Below are 24,760 nucleotides of genomic sequence, written 5' to 3'. Positions count from 1 at the left end.
AGGGGGAAAAACAGGTATCTCTAAAAGGGGGAGGAGAAGGATTTTAGGAGGATTTAGAAGGATTTTAAAGAAATTCACTGATGAAGGAGATGCTGCTGATCCTCTGCTAGCCCCCAGCTAGATCCTGCAGCGAAGCACTGGCAGCATGACCCCAAATGGTTGTGCGAGAGGCAACGAACCCAGGCCTGTGGCAAGGAAGCAGAGGCTGTACAGATAGGATTTGCTTCCTTTGGGGTAGCTCAGAGCCCCTCCAGCCCTGGGCAATGCCCGGCTGGCCCATGGAGTGCCTTCCTCAGGGCTTGGTGGGGCAGAGCTCCAGGAGTGCAGCCAGCTTGTTGCTGGGGGGCAGACCGGAAAATGGTGTATCACTGGTTTTTCTGTTTTTATAGCTATCACTCCAAATATTTTATTTTATTTTATTTTATTTTATTTTATTTTATTTTATTTTATTTTATTTTATTTTATTTTATTTTATTTTATTTTATTTTATTTTATTTTATTTTATTCTGTTCTATTCTATTCTATTCTATTCTATTTTGTTCTATTTTGTTCTATTATTTTATTTTATTCTATTTTATTTTACTTTGTTAGGGTTGTTTATATTTCCCCTGTGAGAGTTTGGGGTCCTTCCAGTTTTCACTACCTGAAAGGAAGGTGTGGGGAGCTGGGGGTCGGCCTCTTCTCACAGATAACTCGTTATTGCACCAGAGGGAATGGCCTCAAGTTGCACCAGGGCAGGTTCAGGTGAGAAATGAGGAGAAATTTCTCCTCAGCAAGAACAGCCAAGCATTGGGACGGGTTGCCCAGGGAGGTGGTGGAGTCACCGTCCCTGGGGGTGTTTGAGGAGAGGTTGGATGTAGTGCTTGGGGACGTGGGTTAGTGGTGACAGTGGTGGTAGGGGGTGGTTGGAGCAGGTGATTTTGGAGGGCTTTCCCAACTTTAATAATCCTATGATTCTATTTGGCTAACGGCTGAACTTCTGGGAGACAACACACGGATTAACAAGCGGCTCTGTGAGGGAGAGGACGCCCTGCTGCGGACATCCTGAGGGGCTGGGGGCACCATTTTCCCTTCGAGGCTGAGGGGAACGTGGGGCAGCGGTGGCCGGGCGCGGTGGCGCACGCCTGTAGTCCCAGCTGCTCGGGAGGCTGAGCCCGCCGGATCGCTTGAGCCCAGGAGTTCTGGGCTGCAGTGCGCTATGCCGAGCGGGCGTCCGCGCTAAGGCCGGCATCAATATGGTGAGCCCCGGGGAGCCGGGGCACACCAGGTTGCCTAAGGAGGGGTGAACCGGCCCAGGTCGGAAACGGAGCAGGTCAAAACTCCCGTGCCGGTCAGTAGCGGGATCGCGCCTGTGAATAGCCACTGCAGCGTAGCCTGGGCAACACAGAGAGACGCGGGCTCCTTTTGCTGCCCAGGGAAGTGGTGGAGTCACCATCCCTGGAAGTCTTCAAAAGACATTTAGATGTAGAGCTTAGGGATATGGTTTAGTGGGGACTGTTAGTGTTAGGTCAGAGGTTGGACTCGATGATCTTGAGGTCTCTTCCAACCTAGAAATTCTGTCATTCTGTGATTCTGTGATGATTCTGTGTTTATTTTTCTGTGTTTCATTGCCGGGCCCGCCCGCACCGTTTTTCCTCTGAGGCTCGCCCGCCCCCTGGAGCTCCGTGAGGCGGCGGCGCATGCGCAGCGGGCCGGGCCGAGCCGGGCCGGGCCGGCGGCGCCATGAAGGGCCGCTTCGGTACCATCGATATCCGTGCGCTGCTGGCCGAGCTCCGCCGCAGGTACGGCACCGGGGGGGGACACACGGCACCGGGGAGGCACCGGGGGGGGCTGTGCGGGGCCCCCAGACCGTGCCCGGGCAGCCCGTGCCCCCCCAGCCCCGCCGCTGCCTGAGGCGCCGGCACGGTTCCGTGTGGTGTGGTGTGGGGTTCTGCTCGTAACGCGGCCGTGTTTATTGTTTTTTATTTTTTTGGCAGCTTGCTGGGAATGAGAGTGAGCAATGTTTACGATGTGGACAACAAGACCTATCTCATCCGGCTGCAGAAGTAAGAATCGCTGTAACTCCCCTTACCCAGTCACTGTATGTATGGAAATTGCGATTTTTGTACATATGGCGTTGCTGCTGGCAGGTGTTTCGCTTTTCTGACCATTTTTCAGTGGAATCCTGTCATTTTCTCAGTAACTTTTACTCTGGAAGGCCCTGGGGGTAGCGTACATAGCGTTGTGAAACAAGCAAAATGCTGCAGCAAAGGTAGAGAAGGCCCCAGGAGCTGCTGTAAAAGCACGCAGCCATCCCTATTTCTTTCTGTGGGAAAGTAGGAGAGGTGTTCAGGAGGGCAGAGCCTCGGTTCTGTAGTGATATTAATTCCCAGGCCAGGTGGTGGGGATGGCACGCTGCTGTCCCCAACCTGTCCGCTGCATCGTGTCTCACCTGGGCCCAGCATCACCTCCTTGCCTCCAGTTGCACTGGGGGATTTCGGACTCCAAAACCATTTTCCTTGGCCCTTTGTCTATAAACTTCACACATGGGCATCCTTTTGCTGTCAGTGTGGCTGCAGCACTGTTTGATGGATTCCAGTGGTTTTGGTGAGTGTTTTCTGCAGGTGATGCGCTCCTGCCTGTGGTGCTTTGGTCTCATCCCAGTGCAGCCTGGTGTGTAGCACGAGGTGGCTGCTCAGGTACCAAGTGGTAAATCTTTATTTTGGTAACAGACCCGACTGCAAGGCCACGCTGCTGGTTGAGTCTGGGATACGGATTCACACGACGGAGTTCGAATGGCCAAAAAACATGATGCCATCCAGCTTTGCAATGAAGGTAAACCAATCTGTGTTTTCGTTTAAAAAAGAAAGTCGTTAAAGAAATAATGTTACCATGCTGTCATTGGAAACAAGAAAATACTAAAAGGTTTTGCCTGGTGGATCCTGATCAGGCAGGTGGCTGAAGGTGAGGAAGCAGCACGTGTGGCCCTAGGATCACGTTGTTGATTCTCAGCACCCAAAACAATGAGCCTGTACATTTACGAAGACTGGTGTTAACCTGCAGAACGTTTTTGGTGCCACCCAGACCTTTCAGAATTTGCTGCAGTGAAGTCCTTGTCATTCCAGTTGGATTGTCCAAACGTGTAGGTCCTGGGCTCAGCACGCTGCGTTAATAGAGTCCTTCTGTTCGCTCTGCCAGACTCTGAGGGTTCAGATCTTGGGGCAAGCTGTTGGGCTGCATTCCTCTAGGTAGGTCTGTGGGAATGCAGCCCAAGGGCTGTCTCACAGGTCAGGTCTGCGTAGCTTGCCACCTCTGGATGTGGCCTCATGGAAATGGCTCCCCAAAGACTCTCTTGGGAGGCTTTCCGTGTCCTTTGCTGATGCAGGGTTAATCCTGGGTCTCTTTGTAATACAAAGTCTTTGGACTTTAACTAACTGCTCACTTGTTGAGGTGACACTGATGACCTTGCTTTGAATAATGACTGAACAAACAGCAGTTTTAATGGCAAAAATCACTTAACGTAAGAACCTGGAACAATTGTATTATCTATAAATATCAAGGTGATATTATTTTTCCTAAGACCTGCCTTACTTTTGTATTATTGGGATTGGGATTTTTGTCTTTCCAGTATTTGTATTCAGAAAGAAGCGGTCAGTGTTGTAGCAGGGATCGATAGCTTAGAATACCAACAAATACATTTCAGTGTAAAACATCACAAGCAGGGCTCTTTGCATCATCTGACAGATGTTCTCTGCTCTTGGCAGTGCCGTAAGCATTTGAAAACCAGAAGACTGGTCAGCGTGAAGCAGCTGGGTATAGACAGGATCGTGGACTTCCAGTTTGGGAGCAACGAGGCTGCTTATCACCTCATCATCGAGCTGTACGACAGGGTGAGTGCGAGGCTCCACGTGCATTCCCTGCAAGCGAGCGCTCAAGCACGGCCTTGGCTGATGGTCCCCTGGGGTGTTTTCTTGCAGGGCAACATCGTCCTGACAGACCACGAATACCTCATATTGAACATCCTGAGATTTCGCACGGACGAAGCAGATGATGTCAGGTTTGCAGTTCGGGAGCGATACCCAGTTGACAGCGCAAAAGCACCTGCACCTTTGCCGACCGTGGAAAGGTAGCTGCTTTTAGGTGGTGTATGTGTTGGAATAAACCCCAATTACTGTGCGAAAAGTACTCTATCTGTGGGTATTCTTTTCATGTCCCGCAGCCATTTTGCACTTCTTCTAATACTGAAAATGTTTTGTTGCTTCTAAGCAATACAACGTGATCTTAAAATCACGTTCTTGCAACTCTTTATTATCTTTTGCAGGTTAACTGAAATAATATCAAATGCGCCCAAGGGGGAGCAGTTGAAGAGGGTTCTTAACCCGCATCTTCGTAAGTAATTCTGTTTCACTTGGAAATGAAATGGTGAAATGGGGGCAATATCTGTCCTGTTTTGATGATACTGAATATTTGAGTAACTTCAAGCTGTCTGTATTTTTTGAGGTTGTTGGTGACAGTCTGCTTTTATGTATGTTTGAAAAACAACAAAAAATGAAGCCTTTGAAAACAGATTTTATTTTTTGATTCAAAGCAAGCTGCACAATGAGCCTTGCTGTGATCCTGCAGGGATGAAGGCCTGAGAACAGCTCTGTTGGAGCAGTGATTTGATGCATTTTGCCCAGCTTCCTGTCTTTGGTGGTACTAACCAGGAGGTGTTACATGTACAGGCAGGGCAGGGATGCTAGGAAGTGGCTGGGGGATGCCAGTCCCGCAACCAGTACTGGTGTGGTAAAACCAGCACGATTAATCTGTGTGTCTGGGTGTTCTCTGGTAGGCAGGCAGAGCACCCTGTGCCCCAGTTCTCCTGAGCACAGAATAGATGTGACTGGTGTGATGTGATGAGGACAAGTTTGTTTTATTCTGCTGGTTCTGTTGATGCAGGGTGCCTGGCAGACACCCCTGAGCAGCTTAAATGCTCTGATTTGCAGACCAAAGTATTGCTTTCCCATTTCTTGATTCCCCTTTTCACCACCTTTGTTCCTTTCCTTCTCCACCGTGGCCTTCTCCTAAATAAACAACCTGCTGCCAACTGCTTCCTCCCACTGGTCCCAGTTTTGTGCTATCTTTACCCAAATCTGGTGCTGTGATTTAGGTAGCCTCGGCCTTACAGCGTCACTGATCTGATTGCTCAGGCACTGGTGGCCTGGCGAGGTTCTGCTCTCTAAAAGGGCTGCGATTCTTCCCTCCTGTGAGCTTAGCCTTTTCTTACACCTCTTCCTTAACCACTTGTGAAACCCGACCATCCCTCTGAGTTTCAGTGCAACTTATTTTGCTTCCCGTGCTGGGAGCTCTTGTGTCCAGGGCTTTCTGATGTTGTGTTCTGCAGTTCCTCACATCTTACTCAGTCAGCTTAAACTCGGGCTGGGGCCTGGTCCTTAGCCTGTAACCCTAACAGAAACACTGCTGTTTCCCCAGAACAGCCCCTCAATCCCAATACTTTTATGTTTTAGAGACTTCTAGGCAGCAGTGACCAGCAGGCATCCTTGAATTTAATAGCTTGGGTTGGATTTTTCTTCCATGCGCTTACCCAATCTCTTTTTGAGCCTGTACGAACTTCTGCAGTGTCCTGTGGTGCGGACTTGCACTTGCTTTCATACCAATTCTGCACCACTTGTTTTATGTCCTGGTCATTTCTAGGCTGACCAGCCCTTACTGTTTAGCCTTCTGAGTCTTTCCTTGTACAGAATCTGTTCCAAGCCTCTGATACTTGTCCTCTTCCCTTTTTCTAGCTCTACCTGTTTTGAAACAGGGTAGATAAAAGCGTACCTAACATTCAAAGTGGCAGAGCACCACAGGTTCGTGCTGTGGCACGGTTTCCCTCGTTCCACTTGCTGTTCCTTTCCCAAAAGTTCCCAACACACAGCTTGATGTTTTTATGTTCACTGACAGTGGAGTTTGTTGCAGAGCCATCTGTTGTTCTTGCTCCCAAGCAGAAATGTTGGTTGGGTTCTGTTGCTGCACATGGAAAAGCAGGACTGTCTTTCCTCACATACATCAATTTGTGTTGTTTTACAGTGAGTTTCTCTCCCAGTTCTTTAATCACCAGTGTTTGTCTCCTCCAGTTCTTCACGGCTTACTGTGGTCTTTTTTGCTTAGGCAGAATTTGCTTTGTCACTGGGCTTTGTTCAGGGGCACATGGAGCAGCGTGGGCCCTAGCATAGGTCCCTGCAGAACTCTGCTTCCCTCCTGGAGGGAGCTGACAGCCTGTGCCTCCTCTCTGGTTCCTGACTTCCAGCCAGGAAGGGGCTGGTCTGTTACTTGATGGCATCGTGTCATCTCTGAGAGCTTTGGGATGAGCTTTGCTAAATGTTTTCTGGAGATCTGAATAGACTGTATCTGTTTGACGTCCTGTGTCTGTGTCTTCTTAACAGTCTGGTAAATTTATTAGGCGAAATGCAGAACTGTGGTCCCTCTTCTGTATCTAGTACAAAGCTCTGCTAGTTCTAGGCTTTAGGCTAAAAAGAGTTGAAAATAGAAAAGTTTTAAGACCAATTTGTGCTGGTGTGGATGTTGAATTCAAGTGTGTTTTGTCTCTTACTGTGTAGCTCTTTAACAGTGATATTTCATTCAGATTCTGTGGGTTAATGAGAGAAGCTCTCTGACTACCTATGCCATTAAACAGTTGGTAACGATGTCTATAATGTTAGTGTCGACCTCATACCCTGGTGTGGCATTCAGCTGGGCAGACTGGGTGGCTGAAATCTGATTTAGCCGTTCTGTGCCCTGCCTTCATGGTCTCTTGGCTGTCCCACTGTCTGTTGGGGTCACCTTCTGTGAGGCCACGTGCATCATCCTAAGCTTGGTGCTGCCTTGTCCCAGTGATTGTCATCTTTCCTCATTTCTTTTTTGCCTGTCCTCAGTTAAAGGTGGTTTACCAAGGGCCCAGCTTGTTTCTTTGTCTTAAAGCATCTTAGAGGAGGATCTTGTACCTGTTTTCATTTGCTGCTTCTCTGCACCCTGTTCAAATGGGGCTCCATCTGTTTCCGCTGCCCCTCAAGTTTCACCTTTAGCTTTGACAGCTTTTTCCCACTTCTTTCCTTCAAGCTACACAGCCTGTATGACTTCACCCTTTGTGCTACCTTGTCCCAGACCAGGTGGTTTTCCACCCTTACTGGGTTTCCTACACTCCTCAGTTCTTTTCCTACCCCCTTTTAAATTTTTAAAGGCTTTATTTTGTTTAGGCCGACATGAAGCTCAGCCTTCCTGAATATCCCCACTCAGTCCTTGACCTTTCCCACTTCCAGATGAACCTAAGCATCCCTGAGTTTGTAAAAGCTCACACCGTAAGCTGAGACCTGTCAGCTCTGCCCACCAGTGAGTGTTTCTGAGGGCTACTGCGAGAGTCCTGATGACCTGCTTGCCATAGATCCTACCTTCTGAATTCAGGACCACAATGCCTTTGCTCTCCCCAGTCTCTCTAAGGATCGTGACTGTAGTTTTTTGGCTGTAGCTTGTTGAAACACTCCTTATGATTTTAATGTGAATACAGTTTTCATGGAGAATCACCTCTATAAAATAACTTTTTTTTTTCTTTTTTCTATAGCTTATGGAGCCACTCTCATTGAGCATTGCCTTATAGAAGCTGGATTTTCTGGTTCTGTCAAAATAGATCAAAATCTGGAAAATAAAGGTACGTAGAAAATAATGTTTTAGAGGCTGTACATATTTGATCATTGTCATATCTGGGTAGTATTCTTTTCAAAGAGAAGAGCAATCCTTAAACCTGTAGTTCTGACCACACAGTTACATGCTGTACTATTCTTAGGTTGGGACCAACCTTCTTCATATTAAAACTCTTGAAATAGAATGTAAGACTCCTCCTATAGTCTCAGTGGTTTTATGAGACGCTTCCTTAAACATCAGGTGAACTCTGGCTAGGTAAAGGGATATTTTACAAGAATTCTATAGGGAGGAGTTGGCATCAAAGTCTTCCTTTGGCTTTTTTTGATAACAAACATGGTGGGGATTTGACAAAGCAGGGGCTTTACATTTATTGCAAAATTTCAAAGTCAGAAAAGAAAAATAAGACTACAGAAAAATCTAATGTCCTTTATATTTGCCATAAATCAAACAGATTTTTTACTTTGTACTGCTTTATGGTGCTGTAATAAATCGACTTTATAACAAACAGCTTACAGGAACTGGTTTATGCTTTTCTCTGCAGTTTTATCGTATAAACTGCTAGCATTCATATGGTCTTTCTTCATGGAACTTGAAATATGTCTTTAAAGTGCATATATATATATATTTAAAAAAAGAACGCCTTCCAAACATAAAATGTGTACTGAGGCTCCTGTTTAGAATGAATAGTAATTGCTGAAGCAATTACTGAAACAATTACTAAAAACAGGGTGCAGGATATCTGCAGTTTTATTTTTTAGCCATACTGGGATCCTACTCTTAGACTATCTGACAGGGCCACAGCTGGAGCTTGCCATGGACATGGTTAGGTCGGACAGGCTGCTCCAGGCACTTAGAAGAGCTGATGCCTGGGTCTTTTGATTTGCTGTTGTGCTAGGTTTATGTAACAATATCTTTCTGTTCTAGGTGTCTTAAAATATTCCTCTCCTCCCCCCTCTCTCTTTAGAAAATATTGAAAAAATACTCACTGCTTTGGAAAAAGCTGAAGAATATATGGCACTAACGGATGACTTCAGTGGAAAGGTGGGTCTCAGCTGGGCAACTTGGTTAGCAGTCACGCAGGAACTGCAGAATTAAACTAGTGGGCAGTTATTGTTCACAACGTGCCTGTTCTGGGGTTATCAGCTTCAGGTTTTGTTCTGGGAGCTTGTGCTCCTGGTGGTGTTGGGTAATACAAACAACCTCCTTGCACAGAATGTACAGCAATTAAATAATTTATGAGCAGATGATGTAGGTCCTAGGAAAACTGCAGTTGTGCTCTGATGGTAGATAACGCTGTTCTGCCTGTCAGCCCTGCATTTGTGTGCTAATTTGTAGGATGGATTCACAGAATGTCTGGGGTTGGAAGGGGCCTTAAAGACCACCCAGTTCCAGTCTGCCATGGGCAGGGACACCTCCTGCTACATCAGGTTGCCCAGGGCCTCTTCTAACCTGGTCGTGGACACCTCCAGGGATGGAGCAGCCACAGCTTCTCTGGACAGCCTGTGCCAGGGCCTCACCACCCTCTGAGTGAAGGATTTCTTCCTAACATCGAATCTAAATCTCCCCTCTTAGTTTAAAACCATTGCCCTGACCCAGGTGCAGCACCTTGAACTTGGACTTGGTGAACCTCATTGGGTTCATGAGGGCCCACTTCTCAAGCTTGCCCAGGTCCCTTTGGATGGCTTCCCTTCCTTCTCTATCGACTGCACCACTCAACTTGGGCAGTTCTGAGGTTCCTAAAATAAGTTCACCTTTTCTGGAGGAATAAGATGTCATGTTGCTTCTGCCATAAAGTCTCCCAGCTAGCGTGAAGTACTGTCTCATGCTGATCAGGAGGTCAGCACCTGAAACTGGCTGCTTTGCCAACTTAAAGGGGATCATTTTCGAAGACAAATGCTGATGTCATATTTATCCGTTCCTTTAGGGTTATATTATCCAGAAAAAGGAGAAAAAGCCGAGCTTGGAACCAGATAAACCCGCAGAAGATATCTACACGTAAATATCTGAAATGTTTATTTCCTATTTTTCTAGTCTGCATAACCTAAATTAGTTTTCAGGTGATAATATCAAATGTGTATTTTACAGATATGAGGAATTTCATCCTTTCTTGTTTTCTCAACATTCAAAATGTCCGTACTTGGAATTTGACTCATTCAATAAGGTACAGTGCTTTTGCTGATGCTGTACTTAAGTGCTTTAATTGACTGATGCTAAGAAGAGTAATTAAAAAGCGGTGCAAAAGTTGATAGTGAAAACATAGAGCTTGGAAAAGGTGATTAATTTTATGGATAGAAGTTTTACACATAAAAGGCCAAGTAAAACAGGGCCTTTAGGCTGCTGTTGAGTGGTGCTGTCTTTGCTGACTTGGTTAGTAGGTCCTGCAGCTGAAATGATGGCACGTGGCACTGAATTTGGGTCTGCATGGAACATGCCAAGCTGTTGACCCGGACTGGTGGCAGCCAAATGTTTTGTTAGTGGAGAGTTCAGATGCTGAGCTCTCACCAGAGATGAGCTTTCACTGCAGCGACCCCTTTGAAAGCCCGAGGCATCTGGTTTAGTGTTTCCTTGAGTGTTGTCCTTCCTGATCCTTGTTAACATTATCTGGAATCATTAACTGCGTGTTCCTAACCTTGATCTTCAGAGTTCCTGTGTTACTTTCCTGCCCTGCTTCCTGGCTGAATTTCTGTCATCTCCTTCACAGCACTGATGGTCTAAGCAGCCTTAAAACCTTCCTCTCCTTTTGTTTTAATCAGTGTTTGGCAACGGGAGCATCCCATCAGGGACGGTTCTTAGGCTTAGTTTCTAGGATTTCTGTATTTTATTTTTTTTAACTGACCTATTGAAGCAGCAGGGATTCAGGGCACACAGGTCTAGAATTGCTCTGCAGATAAAATGGCTGCACATAATATGCAACAGCAGGTTCCTATTAATCATTTATTAACAAAAAATGAGGGTCCAGCTTGGCCAGCTATTTTCTGTTGTGTGTGGCCCACTGTTTGTGGTGAGACATAACCTAGAGTGCCTCGCTGAACTCATCTCAGGCAAAGGTGAAATGGAGGAAGTTGTTGAACCCCGTTTTAGCATGTCTCTTCTTAGTGCTTTGCAGTCAGCTCTTGGGGAAAACCTCCTCTGCCTGCTTGTTGCTGGTATCAGTCAGTGCAACTTGGAGATTTTAAAACTGATTTTCTCTTGTAGGCAGCAGATGAATTCTACTCCAAGCTAGAGGGACAGAAAATTGACCTGAAAGCCTTGCAGCAGGTATGCTCTCACCCAGGCTGGAACAGCTGAGGTGGCTCTCTGAGCTTCAAATGCTTCTTTAGGGCCCTTGGTCTCTGTAGCTTGGGGTGGGGAAGGTGGTGTTTACTTATTTGTGGTACGGAAATGATGTGGTATGGATTTCAAACTGCATAATTCAGCAATTGCTTGTATGCAGAGTTGAAGTAACAACAGTACTTTGGAAACTTTGTGTCTCATGCCATTATGTTTTTCTATGTTGGAATGCTGTACTGAGTGTCTCACAGGGATTAGATGATGAGATGATGTCACATATATAGAGATAGAATATTTTTCCATTTTACTTGTCTTTGAAAGGAAAAACAAGCATTGAAAAAACTTGAAAATGTCCGCAGGGATCACGAGAACAGGCTAGAAGCTCTTCAGCAAGCTCAGGTAAGACTGGGATCTTTTTAACAAAGAAGATGCAAGATGTTTCTTTAAGAACTGTACCTGCTGGTCACGATTGCTGTGGCCAGTGCTAGAACCCACAGCGACGCCTTCTGTTGTCAGTGAGCACCCTGTACCCCCCAGGGAGTCTGGGCTGGCCCAGTGGGTCTCTGCTCCCCTACAAATGCTCTGTACCTCTCTTGCCAAAGTTTGCTTGTGCAGCTCTGCTTGCAAGACACAAGTTGGCTATTGCCTCTTGTGATCAGTTCTGTGCCATTTTTGAATTCTGTCTCAATATTAATTACTACTATTACTTTTTAAAATATTGCCTAGTATGTGTTTAGCTTCAATGGGTGTAAATTTCTTTCTTACCTTAAGGAAGTTGATAAGATCAAAGGAGAGCTTATAGAGATGAACTTGGAGATCGTTGACCGAGCCATCCAGGTGGTCCGTAGCGCGTTGGCCAACCAGATAGACTGGACAGAGATTGGAATGATCGTTAAGGAAGCTCAGGCACAGGGGGACCCTGTTGCAAGTGCAATCAAGGAATTAAAGCTTCAGACAAATCACATCACGATGCTGCTGAGGTGAGTACGTTGCAGAGCACGTGTACCAAGTGTGAGTAGGACTGACTGCGTGCTGGGAGCTGCACTCCCACCATCTTTTTAGCTTAGGAATTGTTACTGAAATTTTCTTTACTGAATAAAACTTTTCTTTACTGAATTGTTACTGATGTTTTCTTAACAACATTGCGAAGAGAGCATAGTTTAACGGGCTTTCTTTTTTGCTTTCAAAAATAATAATTTGGTTACTGCAATAGCTTTTGTTTTGGTATTTTTAGTCTGGCCGACTATATCCTAAAATATTGGAAGGTGTCCTAAAGTAGTATAGGTCCCAACCATTGTATTGCTCAGCAGTTAACTGTGTACGTTTTATTCTGCTTCCACCTAAAATTCATGTGAGATCCTGTCCCTTTCGATGGTGGAGGCAGTCCACTGAAAGGATGACAGCTCAAGGCTGCAGCTGTTGTGAGCTGCAAGTTTGGATGCTCATTGCTGTGGAAGTCCTGACGAGAGAGCAGGCAGTGAGACGGTATCCGGAGTGTTTTTAAAAAACAGATTTGACACTGTGTCATGATTCCAGAGATTTAAAAAAAAAATTAGACTTTCTTTTTTATAGCTAGAACTTCGGGTACGAACGCTCTAATGTTGCAAAGTTAATTTACAAATTTTTAATTACCTCATTTTCAAAAATGTTGGTATGTGAAGTGAACTCGCTTTCAGGAGCGAGGTCTGTGTTTGCAGCTGTGACCTCTGTCTGTCTCATTAGCAGGTAACGATCACTGCGCTGACCGTCCAGCTCAGTCAGCCCCCCAGTTCTTGAATCATGCTTCCACAGTACAGGAGACTGTGGAGATGTCTTTCCTTTTACGAAGCACATTATTTTATGCTCCTCCACTGCCTTGTGCTACGCAGACTTAGCATAGCCAGGTAGAGCAGGATTTAATGTACTGTTGAGAAGCAAATACAAAGCCATCTGATGTGTGCTCAGCATAACTGCTTAAAAACAGTGGCACGGATATTTTGGGCCCTGCCTGAGCGAGGAGGTTGGCCCAGGTGACCTCCAGAGTCCCTTTCAACCTCAGCCATGCTGGGATTCCGCAATTCTGATTTTTTTTTTTTAAGGTTTTAAACCAGTACACTGCTGTGCTGTTCCCTGAGTCAGTGTGACAGCACAACTGCTCTCTTTTCATGTGATCAGGCATAACGTTGTGCGTTTCTTTACTTCATGCAAGTAGATCTTCAGAGTTGTTCTTTGTTTTAAGTTTGGCCTTTTCGTTAGATTGGTAACGTGGATGTGTATCTTTTGATAGAAAAAGCTGCCTTGGAAAATGTCATGTCCTTGGATTGGGAAATGTGAGCTCTTTATTTTGTGCTTTTGTTTCCTTTTTTCTCCAAAGTGTGGTTTACTCTAAGATACAAACCTGCGTGCGTTGCATCCTGGAGCCTTCCTGTGGCTGCATGATGAAAATGTAGTGAAAAGGGTTCTTTAGGCCATTTCCAGTCCTCATGAGAGACGAGAAGTAAAAATGCATTGCACTATGGTTAAAAAACAACTGTTTCTCTTATCTCAATCACATGATGTCATGTTTTTTTAGGAACCCGTATGTGTTATCTGAAGAGGAAGAAGAGGAGGAGGATGCTGATTTAGTGAAAGAAGAAACAGAAGAGCCAAAGGGGAAAAAGAAGAAAAATAAAAACAAACAGTTGAAGAAGCCTCAGAAAAACAAACCGTCACTGGTCGATGTTGATCTCAGTTTGTCTGCGTATGCCAACGCCAAAAAGTAAGGCTTACAGCAAACTGTGCTTTGCTAGTAGAAATTTTCTGTGTGCCTTCAGTTGGTGGTGATAACATCATAGGAAAGGCTCTGTGCATAGCTTTTTAAAAATAACAATGGAAGTGGGTAGATGCCCTGAGTTTAGGATGCGCATTTTCCTGGTCCAAAACTGTTATCTCAGTGTTGTGGCTGCTCTCCAGCTATTGCAGTGCTTTAATTTTGAGTACGGTTCTGCACAGTGACACAGAGTGGCTGCTTCTTGTCACACAGCAGTGCAAACACCATGTTCCTTCAGTCTCAGAAGGGAAGTTTCACCATTTGGTTGCTTTTCTCAGGGAAAGGCCAAACTAAAGATCTGAGCTAGAAATACTTCATCAGAACCGAACTTTAGTACAAATGTAAAGAACCCTGAGAAATACATCATATGTCCTAAAAATATTAGAAATCCCAGTATGTTAAATCATAAACAAGCTTCTCTTTTGCAGGTACTATGATCACAAAAGACATGCAGCTAAGAAAACGCAGAAGACAGTAGAAGCTGCAGAAAAGGTATTTTTTTTTTCTCTCATTTTTAGATGATAATTAAAATCAAAGTCCCTGTCACTGATAAGTGGAAAATCCTGATGTAGTTGAGGTAGTGCTAATGAGACATGAAAAGTGGGGGGAAAAAAACAGCAGCAAGGTTGTTTTCTTGTTAAGCTCTTAAGGTGACTGAATAGAGGATTGAAGACCTCTCCTGTATTATTTTGTTAGCATTATGAACACTTAAGACAAGTGCACGGTGAAGGTACTGACAAACCAGTAATTGCAGAGGCAGGGGTGGAAAATCAGTGGAAATCCGTATGATCAGATAGCTGATAATCTTCTCAGGGACCACTTATGTGGGGCAGAGATTTATGAAGATTTTAAATGTGCTTTTGTGCCTTAAGGGAATGCAGGCTGTATGTGGAGCCTGCACTCTGGAAAAAAAAATAATAGAGAAACTTCTCCCATCCTTCTTGTTGTTTGGTTAGCAATTTTATGATTCCTGTGCTGGCTGATCGGGGTCATGCTTTCTGTCTAAACAGGCGTTTAAATCAGCTGAGAAGAAGACGAAGCAGACGCTGAAGGAAGTTCAGACGGTTACCACCATTCAGAAAGCAAGGAAGGTCTATTGGCAAGTACAGTTTTGTTGTCATTTTCTAACGTGTTGTGAGCATGCATCAATTTAAAACAGCTGCATCAGGCTGACCTCACTGGCTGAGAAGTGGAGCTAAACTCTGCACTTCGTATCGAGTCTCTTTACAGCTGCTGCTTTAAGTTGTTGGCTTGATCCCGTTAGAGCCTTTGTCTGGAAAAGTTCCTTTCAGTGGAGCTGGACTTAAAATTTAGCTGAGTTTCTGGGTTTTAACAAAGCTGGGAAGATGGGTTTAGTAAAACTAGGGAACTTGGCTGTTACTTTCTGGCAGCTCAGCATCATTGAAATAGTAACAGTAGATCAAAAATGTTTCAACAAAGCTTTTTATAGTCTAATAAGTAAATTATTAAAATAAATAGGAGGCAGCTGGACTTGGTGGTGACAGTATTTATTTCATCTCAAAATACTGTTGGCAGTGATGTTATATTTGTACCGTGTCTTGTTTCCATGCCGCAGGCATGCCAATGGATATGACACTATTTGCAGTGTCTTTTTATAAGCAACAGATACTAAGTTGTGTATTCCCAGACTTTGACACAAAAAGTACCTCTGGAGCATTCTGCTAGCCCAATGTGGTTTTCCCCCCATGGATTGATGTAATTTGGCAGGTTTGAGAAGTTCCTGTGGTTCGTCAGCTCGGAGAATTACCTTGTCATTGCTGGGAGAGATCAGCAGCAGAATGAGATAATTGTAAAGCGCTATCTTAAGCCAGGTGAGCATGACTGAGCGGGGCGTATCAGCTTTCTGTCTCGTTTTCCAGGTGTCTGAGAACAACACGGCAAGGTCTGCCTGGTTTGTTCTTAACTCGAGCCTCAGATAAAGGGGCTTTGGTGCTGGTGAGGCCTGGAGGCTGTGTGTGTGTTGTTACTGGAGGGCTGGGGGCGAGTGGACCCTCCAGCACTGCAGGACAAGTGTCTGTTAAGGAGCAAAGGAGCTGATCCTTCTTGGGGCAGCTGGGGAGGATTAAAAGACTTCCAGGTCCTCTTCCCATCCTGTTCTTTGCAGACAAAAGGGCTGTTTCCCACTGGGAACCTTTTTTACCTTAGCTCTACTGACCTGTGGAATTACCCCATACGTGACTAATTCGAGTCACTTCTTTTTCAGGGGACATATACGTGCATGCTGACCTCCATGGAGCCACGAGCTGTGTGATCAAGAACCCGACAGGTACATTGTGGGGCTGCTGCAGGGACTTGGAGGGATATCAGGGCCCTGCAGGCTGGTGGTGTCCTCACTGCGTGGCTGCGTCCAGCCCTGCGAGCTGCCTTCCCCCCACGCTGCAGCACCCAGCTCCAGCAGATGGCTCAGTTAGGACGTGAGGGGCATCGCTGCCTCCAAAATCAAGTTGTTATCAACTTGATGGAGGACCAGCTGTGCAAACCTGCCTGTGCCCCAGTCCTGGGAGGTGGCAAAAATTGGCCTCGTGCTGTGAGCAGCGCAGCTTCTGCTCCCATGCAGAGCTGAGAAAGGAGCAGTGGCAGGGCTTCAGCTCCTGCTGGGGAGCTGTGAAGACCAGCTGGTGATGCTGCTTATCACAGAACGGTTTGGGTTGGAATGGACCTGAAAGATCATCCAGTTCCACCCCCCCTGCATTGGCAGGGACACCTCCCACTAAATCAGGCTGCCCCCAGCCCCATCCAGCCTGGCCTTCAACACCTCCAGGGATGGGGCATCCCCAGCTTCTCTGGGAAGCCTGTTCCAGTGCCTCACCACCCTCAGAGTAAAGAATTTCCTCCTCATATCTCATCTAAACCTCCCCTCTTTTAGTTTAAAGCCATTCCCCTTGTCCTATCACCACACTCCCTGACTCCCTCTGGCCCCAGAGCTGGGTGCAGGGCTCCGGGTGGGGCCTCAGGAGAGCAGAGCAGAGGGGCACAATCCCTTCCCTCTCCCTGCTGCCACGTTGCTGCTGGTGCAGCCCAGGCCACGGTTGGCTTTCTGGGCTGCAAGCACACATCTCGTGTTGAGTTTCTTCTCAACCACCACCCCCAGGTCTGTCCAGCTTAGCCATGTGCCCCTGGGAAGGACACGTGCTGGATCGGGGGGCGTGTGGAAGCTGGGGAGCCTCATCTGTTGTGTTTGTAGTTGATTTAACTGGTGTGTTGGCTGTGACTGTTGCAGGGGAACCCATTCCTCCGCGGACCCTGACGGAGGCAGGCACGATGGCCTTGTGTTACAGCGCTGCCTGGGATGCCCGGGTTGTCACCAGTGCTTGGTGGGTCTCCCACAACCAGGTAAGGACACCCAAGCGTGACCTGTGCAGGTGGAACATCCAAAGGAAGTGGTGTGGGGCTGCAGATGGAGCGTCTCTGGGGGGGAACTGATGGATGGGGATGAAATTCCTGTTCCCTGATACCAGTCCTTGAGTTCTCCCTGGCTCTGCTGCACTTAGGGCAGGGTTGGAGGAGTCACCTCTGACCTGATGTGACCACAAGAAATATTGCAAGCTTGGCTTCTTGATACCAGAGATGAAGCACTTTCATTAAAGAGGAATTTCCTTTTTTATTTTTTTTTTCAGTTGGGCTTCTAGCTTGTGCATTAGCTATGGTCTCAGTCTGCTTCCAAGCAACTCCACTCTAAGGGCAGAGAGATCACGTTAAACTGAAGGTCGAGGTGCTTTCTGTGTTCTTACTGCCTCACTCGCCCAGGTCCTCACCCAGGACTTGTAAAATCATTGTGTGATTGAACTGAAACATCTCTTAGGAAAATATCCTACAAAGGGCAGAAGGAAACCGTTCGGTACAGAGTCTTCCTACAGAGCTGTTCCCTTAAGTTAAAAAAGTGGCTTGCTTGGACGTTGCTCTTGTTAGTGCTGTTATTACACAGTGCTGGTCTTCTCTTACAGACGCTCTTTATAAAATCTGTATCATGCTTTTTAGGTTTCCAAAACTGCACCTACAGGAGAATACCTGACCACTGGAAGCTTCATGATCCGAGGTGAGACACAAAGGAACTGTGTGACTTTGACATTAGGCATTTTCACAGAACCACAGGCTGGTTTGGGCTGGAAGGGACCTCACAGCCCACCTAATTCCAGCCCCTGCCATGGGCAGGGCCCCCTGCCCCCAGCCCAGGCTGCCCCCAGCCCCATCCAGCCTGGCCTTGGGCACCCCCAGGGCTGGGGCACCCGTTTTGTCTGAAGATGCTGTGCTGTCCCGCGGTGGCAGGAATTCAGCTGAGCTGCCCCCCTCTCTGTGGCAGCCGGCAGATCCCGATCTTCTCAAAGTGTCCCGAGCAGTTTGTAAGGAGCACCAGGTGCTGCAGCAGCGTTTGCGAGCTGGGCCCTGGACAGCAGATCACTAGCTGAGTGTTTCCCCTGTTGTCATCCAAGAGCTAGAACAAGCCTTGGTGTAATTTCTGGCAGCCTAAAGCCTCTAATAAAAAGGAGTTTTGAAAAGGTGTTGTTTAACACTGCTGTTAAACCTCTTCATGAGAATCTGCCTTTGTTTTTCAGGGAAGAAGAATTTTCTTCCACCTTCATATCTGATGATGGGCTTTAGCTTCTTGTTTAAGGTACTGCTTCCTCTGAGCAAATCCTGCTGGCCTTTGCAATTTGTTTTGAGCTGTAGGAGACTTAATTTCTAGTTCTTACTTATCAGTACATTCCCAGTGATTTCTTTTCCTCACTGGGACAAATCTCATAAAATGTGTCTTGCTGAAAATCACTCTCCTCATATTTCCATTTTTCCCTGTCTTGATTTAAAGCAAACAGACCCTGTTACAAACTAGCAAACTTTACTGTCTGATGAATTTTTATATCAGCTGTTTGAGATGTGTGTGTTTAGGGAGAGTCTGCTGCTTGTGCAGCTGCCTCCTAGCTAGCTGTGCTTTCCAGGTTGTCAGACTCAGGTCTGAAGGTGCTGGTTGTTTTCTGCCCTTGGAACTGCAGGAAGCGTTCCAAGGGAGAGCATAAGGCTGAGTCGGGTGTGCTCTGCGTGGGCTGGCGAGCCTTATCGGGGCTGGTGCTGGCCTAACGTGAGGTGCCCCTGTTGGTAGGTGGACGAAAGCTGCGTTTGGAGGCACCGAGAGGAGAGGAAGGTCAAAGTACAGGATGAGGATCTCGAAACGGTTTCCAGCAGCGCCAGTGAGCTGGTGTCGGAAGAAGTGGAGCTGCTCGGTACGGTGGGTGTGACGTGGGCTCTGTGTGTGCTGCTGACAAGCAGACCTGGCTGCCTCAGGCAATCCTAACGTCAGCTGTGTTTTCCTCACCTGTGCACTGTAGAAGGAGGGGACAGCAGCAGTGAAGAAGAAAAAGCAGAGTGTGAGGAAGCACCGGAAGATGTGGAAGCTGTGTCTGAGAATAATCGGGATGAGGGCATTGCTGACCTCGACCAGGGCAGAGCAAACACCCCTCCTGCGCCGGAGGGGGAGTCCGAAGAGGATGATGGTGAATCTGAGGATGAAGTGGAACATCCAGAGCCGAAGAATGAAGTGAAGGAAGAAGAGGTAGATTACCCAGACACAACCATCGACCTGTCGCACCTTCAGTCTCAAAGGTAAGTGAAGAAGCAGCTGCGTTTCTCAGCAGCGTGGGCCCTCTGTGGAATCTCCACACTGTTAAAATGCTGCCGAGGGCAGGGCTGTGATGAGATGCCATCAGTTCTTTTGGTGCAGGCTGTCAGGGTGCAGGGCAGTAACCCTGTACCGTGCTAATCCTGCCGTGCTGCGTGCCATTTCCTGCTACAAGGCGCTTCTTTGTGGGCTGCTTGCTCTGCACCCCCCTTCCTGAAGCACACACGCAGCTGCTTGCTCCCTGCCTGGGGGTGTCTGGCTCCTTGGCCGCTGTTTGTTAGTCCCCGTTCTGGCCTCAGCATCCCGTGACTGCCCACGCAGTGATTTTGCTCCTCGGGAGATGGCTGCCCCTTTTTTTTTTTTCCTCTGAACTGCCGTTCAGCCCCAAGAAACTGAGTCATGGGCTGCTGTGCAGAGCTGGTGCTGAATTAGTGCTCTGCGTGTGGCTGTGAGATGAGCTCATCTCCACGTGCCTCTGGAAATGGAACTCCTCAGAGGATGGAAGGCAAAACGATGGGGTGGGTGGAAGCGGGCAGCTCTCCCAGGGAATGCCGTGGCCCATCTGGGCTGTGCGCACAGGGAGCTCTTTGCCTGTGCTGTGTGTGTGCTTCGAGGCAAGCTGGCAGGGATCTGAGGGCTTGTTTGTAAGCTGCATCCCAGCATCGCTGCCCTTTTTCTGGAAGTTTTAAGATCTAGAAAGCTGAAAGCAATGTGCCCAGGCTGGCTGGTGGTGGTGCCTGCAGGGTTGAGCTGCTCCTCATCCACTGACCAGCTCCGTTTTGATCTCCCCACAGATCCCTGCAGAAAATTGTCCCCAAAGAGGAAGAACCCAGCTTGGTAAGGCCCCAGTCCAGGCGTATGGCAAAAGCATCAGCTGCTGCTGGACGTGGTAGGCTCTAACTGTGTTTCCCTTCTTAGAGTGACAGCAAGTCCCAGGGGCGAAGGCATCTCTCTGCCAAGGAGAGGAGGTGAGAGCCTCAGTGCTTGGGGTGAGGTGAACGCCTCCTCCTCATTTCCTCCTCCCTGTGAGTGGGATGTGGGGTCAGCCTGGTCTTCATCACCAGGAAACCTGGAAACCCGCAGCTGTCAGAGCTATCAGTGGTCAGCCAGCAGCCGGGGGGGATGGGAAGTTTTGAAGATGACTGTTTGCATGTGGGGGTTCCTGCTCCAGCAGCTAAAGCCTCCCTACGGAGAGCCTGAACAAGAGGGAAGCTTTTCAGCTTGGCGTTGCTGCCATCTCTGAGGAGGAGGCTGTGAAATGTTCTTCTCCAAGTGTGGGTTCCCCCCGTGGAGAGCAGCCTGCTCCGGCTGACTCACCAGCACTGGTGGGAGAGCAGGAGCTGGGAGGAGGAAGGGGGCTCAGCGAGGCGCCGTCACCCCGGGGTGCTCCTGTCCTTGTTCTCTTTAGAGAAATGAAGAAGAAAAAGCAGCAGAATGACTCTGAGAACGTGGAGCCACCCGAGGAGAAGCAGAAGGAGCCGGAGCCGCAGCGTCCCCCTGCTCCCAACGCCACCAAGGGTGTGCCAGCCCCTCAGCCCATCAAGCGGGGCCAGAAGGTAGGCAGGGAGCTGCACTGCCCCCGAGCTGAGCTGTTACCACGTGAAGTGTGGGCTCATCTCCCGCACAGGGAGAAGTTCTGGGTTTTTCCGTGTGGTCCCTGGCTGCCTGAGAGCTGCAGACTCTTGGTGAAGCTCGGTCGCTAGGGATTGCTTTGAAAGAGCTTTGGGAGACCTGGAAGGAGCACGCTTGTTGGGGTCAGCATCTGGTTCTGGGTGGCTACACAAAGCCCTGCAAAAGTCGTCGTTCCTAAAATTGTTGTGTTTTTCTTCTCCAGAGTAAAATGAAGAAGATGAAAGAGAAGTACAAGGACCAGGACGAGGAGGACCGGGAGCTCATCATGAAGCTGCTGGGGGTGAGTGAGGGGAGCTCTGCATCCCCTTGGTGCGCTCAGGGTGCCGGCTCCAACCACCTCTTGTGTGCAACCGCAGTCTGCAGGCTCAAACAAGGAGGAGAAGGGGAAAAAAGGGAAAAAGGGGAAAACGAAAGAAAGTACAGTGAAAAAGCAACAGCAGAAACCCAAGTCTGGACATCGCGGTGCTGGCGGTGGCAAGGAGATGCTCCCAGGAGGAGTCCTGCTGCATGAGTCCCAGGACCCAGCCCTGGAGGAGCAGCAGGACGAGAAGGTGAGCGGCGTGCTGGCCTCTCCTCGTGTGTCTGCTGTTTTTCACCCACTCTCATGACCCTCCTGGTGCTGCATGGTGCAGCTCTCGCTGCTTTTGGGCACTGATGGAGAACAGCGTGCCTGATGCCATCCCTCTGGGAGCCCGTCGGTTTCAGGCAGCAGCACAAAACCCTGCAGCAGTCTGTCTGTGTGCTGGGTTCTCAGCACAGCCGAAACGAGGCCTTGGGAGCAGCTCGCCAGGCTGCCAAGGATTCAGATAAATCGATCCTCCCACTCGGTGCAGCAGAAGTGTCCCTGAGCTCGCCCGATCTGTTGCTGTGAGTCAGGATCTGAATCACAGCCCAGCTCTCTCCTCCCAGTTTGGCATGTGCCAAGCTAATGAGAGTTTTGAAGGAAATCATCCTCCCCCACCTACACGAAACCGCTCTTTCTACCTTCACTTTCAAACGAGTTGAGCTGTCTTTGCGGTGGAAATTTGGCTTTCTGTGTCCTGCTGCTAAAAGAATTTATTTTCTCCGGGGACTTGGGGAGAAAAAAGCAGTTGTGTGCTCATTTCAGCTCTGATGTCTCCTTTTCTGTGTATACAGGATGACCAGGAGCAGGATCAGCCAGGAGTTGAGGTAAACGCTCTCGTCTGAACCTCCCGTACGTGCTGAGGAGGGGGCTTGGTCCTGCTGGAAGCTGGAGGGGCCCTGCTCTAGGGACACGCCTGGAGCCCTGCAGGCTGCGGCTGGCACCGAGGCTCCCACCCTGAGCCCCTCAGAAGGGTTTGGTTCTGCTGATTTAAGTCCCCTTCATGCCCAAAGCTGTTGGAACCCAGCTTGCTTCTGTCTTTTTATTTCTCACACTGCTCATCGCGCACATCCCCTATGGAAATTAGGGACTGGAGGAACTGGAGCTCGTCCCCGTCTTCGCCTCTGACCTTTTGCACCCCCAGCAGGGTGGCTCTGGGCTGGAGGACACAGCGTGAGGTCGGGGTTAGGAGGTTGTTTAAGTGTAAAATTGCTTCAGAGTGCTCTGTAATTACAGGCTGGGCGTGTTGCCCAAGGCTGGAAATAAGTTCAGTTCTTCAAACCTTTTAACTGAGGAGGGTTGGCTGTAGGGGGGAGTTTTTGGTGACCTTGTGAAGATGTAACTGCATTTGGGGGCCCCCTTTAGGCCATTTTAAGCTAAGATCACTAAGATGTGATATTAGCAATCAAAGCTGGTCAGTAATGAGCCATGGCTTGGTAATTAATTACCAGTGAAGGTGATAAACCTAAATTCAGTACATCCTGGCAGCCCCGTAGCTGTGATGGGGCAATTCCAGCTGGTAGCTGAGCTGGAAGGGGCGACCCTGCAGCCACACCAGTGACAGAGGTGGGTTCGGGTGCCAGTGCTGCTCCCTGCCCTGCTTCCCCAGAAGTTCTTTGTCCCTGCAGGAGGCCGTGGCTTTGCTGGACTCCCTGACCGGGCAGCCGCACCCCGAGGACATTCTGCTCTTCGCCGTGCCCATCTGCGCTCCCTACACGGCGATGACAAACTACAAGTGAGTCGCGGCGCCTCCTGGGGGAAAGGTCCAGCAGAGGGGCGCCTGCTGTCTGACTCACAGAGCCCTCTTCTTTTCAAAGGTACAAAGTCAAGCTCACGCCAGGCACCCAAAAGAAAGGAAAAGGTAATGATTTAAAGCAGTTCCATCCTTCTCGGTGCATTACCTGTCGAAACCAGAACGTTTGTGGAGTTTTTAAGTCTTTCCCGTGGTTTTACAGCTGCAAAGATCGCCCTGCATAATTTTATGCAGTCCAAAGAAGCTACTGCAAGAGAAAAGGATCTGTTCCGCAGCGTCAAGGTGACTTTCTTTACATACTTTCGCTTTTATGAGTCTAAGAGCAGCAGAAAAATGTCCACTGGTGACAATTTGGGGGGTAAATGCTTCAAAGAAACTTGTTGCTTTTTTTTGGGGGGGGGGGGAGGCTCTGCCAGCCACTGCCCCCTGCCCCTTGGTGCTGCCCCTCCCCGCTCTCAGTCCCCAGGGGCGGATTTCTCAGCTCATGTCCATGCCTGCAGGTTGCTGGGCAGCCTGAGCTGTTCGGTGACAGGAAATACTGAAAAGCAGCAGCCCTAACGCTGACTGGTCATGGAACTCTGCTAGAAAAACCACAATTAATGGTTAACGATCTTGAGGCAGTGTCCAGGGACTTGCTGACTCAGCCCCCCCATCTTAATGGAGCCGAGGGGTGGAAGCTGCATGGAAACCCATTAAAAGTTTCCCATTAAGAAACCCATTATAAGTTTCCCATTAATAAACTGGAGGGAGAGACCAGAAGCCTGATGTCAGCCCTGTATTCTGAGGGGAAAGGCAGCAGAAACGGGCACATCAATCCGTGCCACTGGCCTCAGAAACGCTCGCAGGGGTGAGGAAGGTATTTGTAAAAGCACTGCTGTTACGCTCAATTCCTCATCTTTGTTGTGTAGGATACTGACTTGTCAAGAAATATTCCTGGTAAAGTGAAGGTATCCGCACCCAACCTGCTGAACAGGAAGAAAAAGTGACCTGGGGCTGGAGGTATCGCCCCCCACCTGGTGCTGTGCAGTCAGGAGCTGCACCTTCAGCCTGGGAAGAGCCAGCCCCGGCCTGAGCGCTGTTCCCCTGACTGAATTCAGCTTCCGTGGCAGTGAGATGTGGACCAGTTCCTCCACTGGGGGCTGGATGGACTCTGACAGCTCACTGAGATAAACAGCAGAGAAATGTGCGAGTAAATTGCTGGCGTTGGGTCAGTGCCGTGCTGCCGAGGTGTCTCTTCTCTTGTGCTTTGAATTTGGGAGCTCAGTGTTCTTTCCCTATAGCTGCGGGCAAAGGCAGCCCTTAATTTACTCCTAACTTACAGCATTGCTCTTCTGTTGCTTCCTAATCTGGACTGGGGGTCCTAGTGGAAGCAGGAGTGGTTCAGGGCAGAGTGCTTTACTTGAGGAAAGACAGAAGGATGTTTTTTCCCCTAACATACCCTCAGCTGCCAGGAGATAAGCCCAGTTCCAGCTGTAGCCATTTCCCTGCTCCCAGCAGCACAGCCTCATGGTGCTGTGCAATTCTCACCCCTGTAGGAGAGCAGCACGCAGAGAAGAGCTGGAGCCTGGGTCAAAACAACGCTGCGTTTGCTGTATCAGCATCCCCCAAAGCTCCTGAAGTGCATCTTGGTGCTTGTCTGCACCGCCCTCAGCGCTTCCTGAAGCCACAGCTAAAGCTTATACA

General features: G+C 48.4%; 1 protein-coding gene across 1 annotated transcript; it reads left to right on the top strand.

Annotated features, from left to right (window-relative positions):
• The first annotated feature begins 579 nt into the window (after positions 1–579).
• NEMF (nuclear export mediator factor) lies at positions 580–24,301 on the top strand. The gene is made up of 33 exons (XM_027459538.3): positions 580–1,781; positions 1,977–2,045; positions 2,712–2,814; positions 3,744–3,869; positions 3,957–4,105; positions 4,301–4,368; positions 7,580–7,666; positions 8,624–8,700; positions 9,584–9,654; positions 9,745–9,820; positions 10,855–10,917; positions 11,251–11,328; positions 11,701–11,909; positions 13,481–13,666; positions 14,146–14,209; positions 14,728–14,816; positions 15,446–15,549; positions 15,942–16,004; positions 16,959–17,071; positions 17,717–17,774; positions 18,292–18,350; positions 18,834–18,954; positions 19,060–19,333; positions 20,144–20,186; positions 20,268–20,317; positions 20,758–20,905; positions 21,184–21,261; positions 21,338–21,532; positions 22,119–22,151; positions 22,953–23,059; positions 23,142–23,185; positions 23,280–23,359; positions 23,986–24,301. Exons 1-33 carry the CDS (start codon positions 1,723–1,725, stop codon positions 24,061–24,063), a joined length of 3,222 nt encoding a protein of 1,073 aa, XP_027315339.3. The 5' UTR covers positions 580–1,722; the 3' UTR covers positions 24,064–24,301.
• Positions 24,302–24,760: the final 459 nt, after the last annotated feature.

Source organism: Anas platyrhynchos, chromosome 5 (assembly GCF_047663525.1).
Source record: "Anas platyrhynchos isolate ZD024472 breed Pekin duck chromosome 5, IASCAAS_PekinDuck_T2T, whole genome shotgun sequence".
Classification (NCBI taxonomy): Eukaryota; Metazoa; Chordata; class Aves; order Anseriformes; family Anatidae; genus Anas; species Anas platyrhynchos.
Note: the sequence above shows the minus strand (reverse complement) of the source record. Positions and strands in the feature narration are given on the sequence as shown.

Coding starts and splice junctions, on each gene's coding strand:
- NEMF (XM_027459538.3), top strand. CDS start 1,723: ATGAAGGGCCGCTTCGGTACCATCGATATCCGTGCGCTGCTGGCCGAG. Junction 17,775..18,291: donor TGGAAGCTTCATGATCCGAG/GTGAGACACAAA, acceptor TTTGTTTTTCAG/GGAAGAAGAATTTTCTTCCA. Junction 23,360..23,985: donor ATCTGTTCCGCAGCGTCAAG/GTGACTTTCTTT, acceptor TTTGTTGTGTAG/GATACTGACTTGTCAAGAAA.